The following is a 10,367-nucleotide window of genomic DNA, read 5'->3' as shown; positions in this document are numbered from 1 at the left end:
TTAAAATAGATGAAATTTGAATAAATTAACGTTGCACAAAACATTTAATTTTTCTTGGGTCCCTTGTATCATCGTTGTCCCAGTTCCACTACTGAAATACAGGCAATAAGGAAGTCTTTCCCATAAGTTTGCTTATTATTTGCAAAAGCAACACAATACCATTTTCCGATAACAAATAGAAGGCAGGTGCACTGTGCATTGTTTTGCTGTTTAGTGCCTTTTTTACCTGAAGTAAAAATGCATAGCCCAGGCATATGCTCAAGTGTTTATTTTGGTGTTATATACAGAGTTAGCAATATGCAGCTCCTTTTCCATATATTAACATGATGAAATAGATTTAAAATTTACCAAAAGATTAAATAAGCCCCTTTCTATTTCATGAAGCTTCAGAATTAGTCAGTGTTTCTTGATAAGCTTGAAGGGCCAACTCTATATAGCCTTCTTTTTGTGATTCTGTTTTTATAAATACCTGTTTAAAAAGAAAATAGACATTAATAGTCCATCCATCTATGGTGTATTAGCAATTTTATTTATTAATATACAAAGTGTTCTCCATGGCACCTATACTGCTACTTACAACCAGAAAGTCATTGTGTGATTTAATACCTCTACCCATGAAAGTACATATTTTTATACAATCAAGTCTAAAATACGGAAAGAAAGTTTGAGTACTGAAGCTTAGGTACCTAAGAAAAAATTTTAATGCACTTTCATTTAATAAGAAAGCATACTATACCTTTATTAAGTCTACCCCATGAAGTTCCTGTTCTTTGGCTTCTTTTGCTGACTGGCATTCAGGATGAACCATGTGATATAAACTGATTAAACTTGTAGCATCATCCAGTCTAAACAAATTAAGAGAGTCATCAATATCTGCTTTTCGGGGGGGGGGGCAGTTTAAAACTTAGAACAATTGCACAACTTGTAGCATTGTATAAAAGTACATTAGTACTTAGCCCATTACCAACTTACGACATGGAGATAGGCATTCCAGAGTTTCTCTTTGTCCATTTCAATCTCTGTTTATGCCACGCTGAGGAACATTACCATGAACCAGTTTCTTTGTTCCATTAGCCATATACTGTTTAAACCTCCCTCCTCCAAAACAAGTTTGAGCACCCTTTTCCTATTTTAAAAATGTGGTGTGGCTTTAAGTGGTGATTACTACTTAAAATAACCTCAAGAGTTCTGCTAGAGATTGTTCTTTCCAAATCTGCTAGTGTAGGAATCCACTAATCCAGTCCATTTCCAGAACACTATGATCCAAGAAGTTGTTTTTCCATATTGAAAGTTTGAGATTCTTAAATCCCTGAAAATATGGCTGAAACTTGACTGAGAATAAGATTTACATTAATACTACAGGTAGACAGACTAATTGAAGCCAAAAAAATACAGCATATTTGAAGAGACACTTAACAGGAAAAGTGATTCCAGCAATTATGGAAGCTTCTCCATATGACTTTCTAGCTTGTGATTTGACATGTACATCCGTTTGTTGCAGCACTAGAACACAACAGATCTCACTGATCTTTTAAAGGTAAAGTTTCATGCTCTAGAAAGAAATGTTTATTGCTACCCACTGAGTTTTTTGCCTATCCAAGTTCGATATGAAACTCTTAAGCTTAAAAGCTTCCCTTGTTTGAATTGCAAAATTAACTTAGTAACTGCTACCCAATCACTCAGGAAAACTTTAAATCCTAGATTCCACTGGTATTAAGAATGTTTTCTATTTTCCACTATTTCAGCTGACAGCTGTTTAAAAAAAAAAAAAAAGATGCATACCCATCCAAATGTTAAATAGCATATCATCTCGTAAAACCATTTTTATAAGCTACCCACAGTATGCCAATATTTCAATCATGTTTTTTTCAGTAGCTATTAAAAGACTGACTTGTAAGGCCAAGCATATTTTTAGCCACTCAAGTGTTCAGAACCCTTAGAGCAGCTTCTGCTCTTGAGTAACTTTTAGTTCCTGATGTTCATGCAAGTGAAGTCTAAGAACAGCTGGTATGAGACCCACTATAGTGCAGGTGCTCTTAGACAAGCTTCTGAGACTCCAGAATACTTACTCTGCCATTCATACCAAAATTCAGTAGTTCTTCATTTTGGACAAATATAAACTTATGATTAACATGATATTTCATTCAGAACACTGTTCCTGAAGAGATATACTAACATATGCTATTTATTTGTACTGTTAATTCTAAAATGATTAATAGGATTAAGTTAACAACCTTCAGGGTCATCATTGCGTTGCACTAAGGTGGGCAATGGGCTGTAGATTACGGATTCCTTTAAAAACAGAAGTTCCTGAAAAAAATGACTCGATAGGCCCAACATACTATTACTGGTACACTAGAGAGCATAACAATGACATGTAATACTTTTGCATCCTTAAAAAACGTTACAAGTACATACAATTACTTAACAGTCATTGTAAATAATTTCTTGAAGCCAAAAACCTGATTTACCAAACAAGCTGAGATGAGATATTATGAGGGGTCTCTTTTATTTTGATGTTCCAATACCCTCTTAAATTGTTTTTGTTTTCTTGTTGCTCTCCTGTTTACATTATTCTGTTTCCCTACTGTAAGCTATCCTGAGCCTTTGTTACAAAAGGTAGCAAATGAGTAGAATAAATACATACATGAAAAAATGGGGTGGACTGGAGGTAGGTAGGCAAGCTGTATTTTTGTACTAGACTTAAAAAAAATTATTTTGTGTTATCAAATTAAACTTCTGTTTTTTCTAAGTCATGCCAGGAGCTGACAAATAGTACTTACAAGTCTCTCTGGATCATATCCATTAGCAAGCCATCGGTAGTCTTCTTGTTTACTAGATACCACACCATTCCTCCAAAGTGTCTTGTTGAACGTAGCAGATCATATTTGGCAGTTTTATCAATATCATCATATATCTGATGATGAACCTGCCCAAGTAGAAGTTGGAAGTTAACGTTAAGAACAGATTTCAGAAAAAATCACTTTAAAATTCCCTTTCAAGAACCTCATTTGTCATTCTTGGCTTACAGTCCTGATCATCTTCAAGTCTTTGTTTCACTTCCTGACAATATTCTATTTTTTTCAACGCCTACAGGCTCTACAGCAGTGCTGACAGCACAAACTGCTTCAAAGTTGTTAATCCTATATTGTAGGATATGCAAGAGTCCTAGTTCTAAACAATGCCTCATCACATTAGAATATTCCAACTACCATAGGTTGAAGGGATATCTCTTTATTTAAGGCCTTTTTCTTTTTAATATAACTTTTTCACCCACCAAAAATGTTAACAATCTGAAGCTCATTCCACTAATTCAGAAATACTGAATCCCAGCCCACGGGCTTCATCTGGTCCCTACAGCCCTATCACCTGGCCTACAGGGCTGCCCACCAGCCTGAACACTTGGTGGCAAGGTGGGGAGCACTAGCAGCATTAATTGCTCCTCCCCTACACTGGCATAACTTGGAGTAGGAGACTGGTGGGGGCAATTGCCCTGGTGCCAATTTATGCAGGGGAGAAGCAGCTGCTGTGGGTGGCTGTGTTTGCTAACACAAATGCAATGGTAACCAGATTTGCTATAAGCACCTGGTCACATCCTTACACTACTGGTCCCAAGGGCAAGGTAGCATGGCCCTGCATAACTAATTAGGTACCAGGGTCTGATCCCAGCACAGGGAAACTTTGCAGGACCCAATCCTGGTAGGCAAAGGCAGTATAGTTTGCCAGGGACTGATCTCGGTGCATGAGGCCTGATCCAGCCTGTGGACCATCTCCATGCCACTCATTTGGGCCAAAAGGTTGAGCATTGCAGCACTAACTGAGTATACTTAAGTGACAGGACCGATCTTGTAAAGAAAAAAAAAAAAAAAAAAAAAGAGACAAGAGTTGTACACTCAGCCAAGTCATCCACATAAAGAACCAGTAACAGAGAATCTCTAATCTCCAATCTCAGTGCTTCAAAAGAAACAAGCAGGTAAAATGTGTCCTTCTTTAAGAGGCTGTATGGCTACCATAATTCAATCTTGGATAATAGACCAATAATTTATCTTTTCATGAAGTAATTTTCACTTTCCACATAACAACAAAAGGTGTTATTTTTGGATTACAAGCACTGCATGAAAAACAACAGACTAGCATTTTACAGCAGAAATGTGCACCATTACTAGGGACGATAGACAAAAAAAATTTTTTACAGTAGAGCACAAAGTCATGTTCCTGTATTTTCAATGAAAACTAGTAAGAATTTTACCCTATGATACCCTAAAAGTTAATCAACATTTCCAGGATCTAAAAACTAAGGTTAAAAGCCTGTATCTGTATTGATTTCAAGAGGAAGCCACTGAACACTTTGTAGTTCCAGGGGGAAAAACCCCCCAAAACAAACTGTTTAAGTATTTTAATGGAGACATGTAAAATGAGAAGCCAACTGTATTTCACTTTGGCTAGTGCCCATAAATAACTGCAAGTAATGACACTTTTTTTAACTTGGAATATTTATGTTTTAGGATTTTGTTCCAATCAGATTTTGTGCACAAAGGATTTTACTCATGTTTGTAATACTGAAATAACTGGATTGTTATCCACCTAGATAAAATTGTACAAGTATTAGTTTGCACGAGATCAAATGTCATTTTTAATATCAACAAAAATAATTGTAATATTAAAAAAAAAAAAAGTAATTTAGAGCACTGCCTGATCAATTGCTACATCTGTGAGACAACTTTAAATTTATACTTCTATCTGAATTTTTTTAGTCAGCTTTTACTATAAATCTTTCACATAGCAAGAGAGAAAACATTTAGGCAGGTGGTAAACTTATTAACTCAAGTTGATAAGACTTCAGGGCAGCTGTAGCCAAGCTTTTATAAATATTTTTGAAATCTGTTAGACTTCCAGCTAGTGGTATTCCTTTAACTTTTTAACTGTATAGAATCAAGTTTTATATGCATCATTGATATTGCTTGTTTCAAAACAATCCAGAACGTCTGGCAGTTAGATTACCTGTACAACTGTTCTTTTTTGCATTGTCAAACTGATAAAATATTTATGAGACATCTTAGTCACAGCGGGTGCATCTACATATGCAGTTAACGTAACACAAAAACAACTCCAGAACAGTTCAAGCCACAGGAAACTGCTTGTAGTCACAGCATCTACATGTGCACCCTGGACAGCAGTAATCTGAGCCGGGGTAGAACATGTCCTGGCTAGCAGGAGGTACAGGGTCAGCTCCAGATGGCAGTGTTGGGCTGTGGAGAGGCTGGCTGAGGCATGAGGGTGCAGAACCTGCGAAGCCATGCAGTTAGATGACAGCCAGGAGTCTGGCCCCCCCCAACCGGTCACCATCTACATGTGTATTTCAGTGCAGTTAAGCACTCGATCATAAGATAGTGCTGTGTGTGACAGTACTATCATACATCAGAGTTAATTAGTTTACTGTCCTAATGCCAGCGCGTGTAGACTGTGACTTCACTGCAGAGCTAATTATTCTACTCAGTAAAGCGCAAGTATAGATACACCCAGAGAAGGGCACGTTACAAAAATCAACACACACATTTGCACCCAACTGAAAATGTAACTATTCAACTATTAAAAGGCAATTATATTTGTGCTGCGTGCACTGCAACAGTTCAGTTTCACATCAAAATCTACAAATCTTTTCACTGGGAATCAGCTTCCTATGACAAAAAAAATATTCAACTCACTCTGATATAGTCAGCTGAATCCGGCTCAAACTGTGAAATGCAGAGATTAAGGATATCTTCATGACGGTCTTGATGTAACACTTGCTGAAATGACCGTTAGTTGGAATTTACAAATTAGTTTTAGGATGTCCCCAGAACAATCCATAACTAACAAAAAACCCAGTAATTATGGCACTAACACCTTGGTGAAAATGACCACGGATGCAAAATAGCTGCTTTTAATTCTACTGTGCCAAAATAAAGTCGTAGGCAACTCTTGATTCTCTCTACCATGGTGTATGCATACGAGAAGTCTAACTGGGTGCCTGATGAATCCACTTGTACGGAGTCCTGCCACCATTGATACGTATGCCTAGGCAAGAATATGGAGGAGTGAAGGCTGTTCAAGACCTACGTTTAGACCACCGAGACAGAATTCAAAGGTCAGACCGATTCAAGACATTCAGTGCTTCAACCACTCTAGCTTCTGCCATACAGCAACAGGTAACTGCTGCTGACTGCCCAACACCTCAGCGAAGGCTTGTTTCTGTCAGGGTGATATCCCTTAGTCTTTCTCCAATCAAAAAGTAGCTATGAGGCAGTGGGAGCTAGGGTTCTGAGGCACCATATATTTGCCTAATTTTGGGGGTTGCAACATTGTAGTATTTTATAGGAGCTACCCTGCCAGGAGTAGCCCTGCCACACTGCTGTCAAGTCCTCCAGTAGGATGCAGTTTATGGTCACACCCAGAACCACAGGATAAAATAGAATGTCAAGGAAAACAAACTGTTTCCCAAGCACCATGTTATCTTTTCAGATTAAGAGTAAGCAAGAGTAGCCACACTTATTTAAATGTGGGGCTGTAGATCAGCAAGTACTTATTTACTTAGCTGCACAGGATTTGTTTGTGAAGACCTGTGAGTTAATTAAAATAACCTATTCTAATGAATACATAGGACTAACTGCCTGCATGCTTCCCTTAGTTCCTGTCCTTTAAGCATTACAAAAGAACTGTCTGTAGGCCCAGCCTATTCAAATCTACTACTTTTCAAATGGTACACTGAAGAGCGGCATTCACTACGAATTTTCAAAGCCACGAGATTTACCACAAGATTTTTCTCCTTGAACATTGGTGGTGGAATAACTTTGCGTCCTTCTCTCGGGAAGAAGATTTGTATCATTCTATCTCGTTCTTCCCAGGAAGCTTTGCGTAATACACCACTTGGTTCTCTAACCACAATGAAACGCTCCTGAAATTGAGAAGTAATAAAAGTCACTTCTTTTTTCTTTAATTAAGCCCATCCGTCCTATTTCTTCCCCCCTGTAATATTCAGAAATAAGGTTTCAGAAGCTCTGAGTGGGAAACCCAGGATAACCAGAGTGCTCCCGAACAAATAAAAGATATCAGTATTCCTGTCCTTCAGGAATGAACAGGTAGGGTTGGGAGCAGCCCAAGTGATATGAGGCATGCAGTTCTGAACAATTAGGCTGAAGGGCTCATGGTAGAGAACCAAGGGAAGCAGTCAGAAACAAAAAGAATGGAAATGTAATTGACCTGAAAATAGCTTATAGCATGTGCTGAATTCCATATCACTGCTCCTTCACTATAGTTGCTACCCAGGGTAGCTCAACTGAACCAGAATGGGTATGCTAACATATAACAATCACCCCACTATGCAATACAGTAGTGTGATACAAAAAGTATAGAATCAACGACAGGTATCAGGAGCTCTTCCAAGCCCAAGAAAACATAAAGCAGAATATTATTTACAACAGTGGTAGCTTTTACTTCATCTTCACAGCCATCAACACTAGACTAAACTTAGCGTTCTTCATACGCATACTTTAAAAAAAAAAAAAAAGATTGTTTTTTCTCCCCAAAAATCTTCACATCAAATGGATTTTTTATTAGGGTTTTTTAAAAACAAAAACTGTTTTAATATGCAAGCAAAACCCTGGCTGCAGCTCCTTTTGGTCTGCGCTTAGTCTGCACAATGCAGGGGAAAGATATGGTGGGCCTCACCATCCACTATAAATATTTGATGGACTTTAAGTATTTGGCTATCAAATATTTGTATATCACACCCCCTTCCAGAAAGTTCCTGTGTTATTATATCCAAACACAATTACCTGCTGGTAGGAAAGATTGTGAAGCACATTTGTCTTATGTACTACACATGGTCCTGAATTTGAGATTCTTTTTCAACAGATTGGTATTAGCTAACGTTTTCAAATCTAAACTTGAGTCCCTGTAGAGTTGCAAACAAAAACAATAGCTCAGGGCACTGTTGTAGAATGAAAATATTAGTAAGTTACTCACCCTGTGTGGAGTACTGTAAGTTAAATCAGTGAACACATACTTGACAGTTTCTGTTCCCTCAAGTAGCCTATCTTCTGCTAATACATCATTAATTGGCTCTCGCTCACTTAAAACAGGAGGCATTTTTAATTTATTTTTGGCTTCCTCAATAGCTTTTTCTGTGGCCTATTAAAGAAAAATGTGTTAAATGTATACAGAAATATCACATTGTGTTGAAAAGCTAACATTCAACATTGGGCTGAGTACTTTAAAAATAAACTCTCCTCACCTCTGGATCAATTTCAACTATAAAAAGGCTTATACTATCATAATGCAGACAATCTTTCATGGAAATGATATACTATTAATCCTGACCCAGAAATGTTCTCTCTCATTCCTTCTACAGCTTGGAAGCTGACAAAGGTAAACAAAAAATATGTTCATGGGAGGTTCTGGATGAAATAAATTGGGTGGTTTCAATCATGTCCCAAGACAGATTTCAAACCAGTAAATATTATCTGTTTAGGAGATACCCATGATTATTGTTTTGCAACCTGAACTAGTTTTCTTGCAACTCCAAATCCCTGGGGCAACATGGAAGCAGCAGGTAAAGTAATTACAATTTTTGGGTGGATATTTAAACGTGGAACAGATATACATAAAACAATAGGGCTGGAGGATGGGCGAGCATTTCTTTAATGAAACTTTTCCCCATTGTTGAAAAAGCCATTCCCATATAAAGTAAACAAAAAACAAGAAAAAAAATTGAGTCAAAATAATCTGAGTTATTAAAAAGAATGACTGGTGTCACATTAAAATCTAGTAAATTAGTAAAAAAAGAGAGGTAAGAGAACTTGCAGGCTTTCTAGTACTCTAGCCCCAACTGGCCTGCCACTTACAATGAATTTTGTTATTAAATTAATGTTTGTTATTATTATTAATTTTTGTTATAAAAAAATTCTATTTGGTTGCTGTGCCAGCGTCTTCTATTTTTCACGTAACTGCAGGATACAAAAAAATGAAGCGTCACCAAACAATTACACTCTTTATTCTGTGCACAAAGATATTGCATAACTATTATTGGACAAAGAGGAATTTGATTCTCACTACACTGAACATACTGGATTTGATGCAACCTTCCAGAGATCTTGAACAGGCGTAAACATTACATTTCTTATTCAGGGTTCACAGGAATATTTCCCATTCAGCTTCCTTCACCTATTGCTTTTCAACTCCTCTCACAAAAGAAACAGCAATCAAGTGACTTGACCATCACTTGAAGCGTTATTGATTATCTGAATCTAAAAACAAAGATTTAATCTATTGTAGCAGATGCATCGGTGTGGATGAGAGAAGGGATTCAAATACATATTCAACCATGTGTAAGGGCAGGTCTGTCAATACGACCACTGTGCTTGCAAAAGTGCTTTGGAGCTTAATTAGTTTGAAATTTTTCCAATTAAAAAGAGTGCCGTTATCAATATAGATTAGCACCATACCTCCTCCAACTGTGCGTCCGTCATTGTCTTGTATGTCGCTGGCTTACATTTCTGTTTAAGAGGCCTAAAAATCTTCTCTAAATTCAGTCCTGTCATCTTGTAAAGCAAGCTCTGAACGGCTTCATCTGTAAAACGAGGCTTGCTAACATCGGGCGTGTTTCTCGCTGTTAACAAAAGATTTTAAACATGTTTCCGTTTATGCTCAATTCAGACAGGCTGAGAACAAAGTCAGCTCGGAGCCAACACCGGGGTGGGGGCGCGAGGATTTCACGTGCAAGTCCACCCGCCTTTGCTCAGGAGTCAGCTTGGGAGGATACCTTCTCGCTCCCCTGTGTCTTTCCCTCCCACAGTTCTCAGCCCTCAGCCCTGCTTCTCAACCGCTTCAGCCTCATGTCCCCCGGGCCGAGCGCCGACAGCCAGCGGGAGCCGCTCACGCACCCGCCTCCGCCTCTGCCTCCGAGCCCGTGGCCTGGCTGAGCCCGCGGCGTCCCCACAGGCCCCGCCGCAGCCCCCCGACCATGCCCGCCGCACGTCCCCACAAGCAACGGCACGCTCCGAGCGCCGCCATCGCTGCCACCGTCACCTCCGGGGGAAACGTCACCGCACGCGAGGCGCGCTGGGAAAAGTAGTCGCCCGGGTGGGCCCTCGGGGGCGGGGCCAATTGACCCGCCCCGCCTCGCCTGGCCCCGCCCCGCGGCGCCCAGTGTTACCGGGGAGACGGTAATTACCGTATTTACGGGATAATGTCAACCCTGGTCGAATGGAAGCGGAAGAAGAGTAGCAGTGTTGCGTGCGCGGTCACGTGTGGGCCCGCCCGTTGTATGCGGGGTGAAGCGCCTCAGGGAGCCTGGCCTGGCCTGGCCTGGTCTGCCCACAGGGTCGCTG

General features: G+C 39.4%; 1 protein-coding gene across 1 annotated transcript; it reads right to left on the bottom strand.

The window, feature by feature from the left end:
- Nucleotides 1-253: 253 nt before the first annotated feature.
- Nucleotides 254-10,059, bottom strand: MRPS22 (mitochondrial ribosomal protein S22). Its single transcript, XM_019478708.2, has 8 exons — nucleotides 9,921-10,059; nucleotides 9,483-9,646; nucleotides 8,005-8,169; nucleotides 6,791-6,934; nucleotides 5,706-5,789; nucleotides 2,784-2,929; nucleotides 737-845; nucleotides 254-469 (listed from the first exon to the last, which is right to left on the bottom strand). The coding sequence occupies exons 1-8, from the start codon at nucleotides 10,048-10,050 to the stop codon at nucleotides 377-379; spliced, it is 1,035 nt and encodes a 344-aa protein (XP_019334253.1). The 5' UTR covers nucleotides 10,051-10,059; the 3' UTR covers nucleotides 254-376.
- Nucleotides 10,060-10,367: the final 308 nt, after the last annotated feature.

This window comes from Alligator mississippiensis, chromosome 7 (assembly GCF_030867095.1).
Source record: "Alligator mississippiensis isolate rAllMis1 chromosome 7, rAllMis1, whole genome shotgun sequence".
NCBI lineage: Eukaryota > Metazoa > Chordata > Crocodylia > Alligatoridae > Alligator > Alligator mississippiensis.
Note: the sequence above shows the minus strand (reverse complement) of the source record. Positions and strands in the feature narration are given on the sequence as shown.

What these genes read in the sequence shown, in the direction of transcription:
- MRPS22 (XM_019478708.2), bottom strand. Translation starts at nt 10,050, where the DNA reads ATGGCGGCGCTCGGAGCGTGCCGTTGCTTGTGGGGACGTGCGGCGGGC. An exon ending in CGGACGCACAGTTGGAGGAG is followed by an intron (nt 8,170 to 9,482) that starts GTATGGTGCTAA and finishes TTTCTTTAATAG; the next exon opens with GCCACAGAAAAAGCTATTGA. An exon ending in GATATGATCCAGAGAGACTT is followed by an intron (nt 846 to 2,783) that starts GTAAGTACTATT and finishes TAATTTGTTTAG; the next exon opens with ACTGGATGATGCTACAAGTT.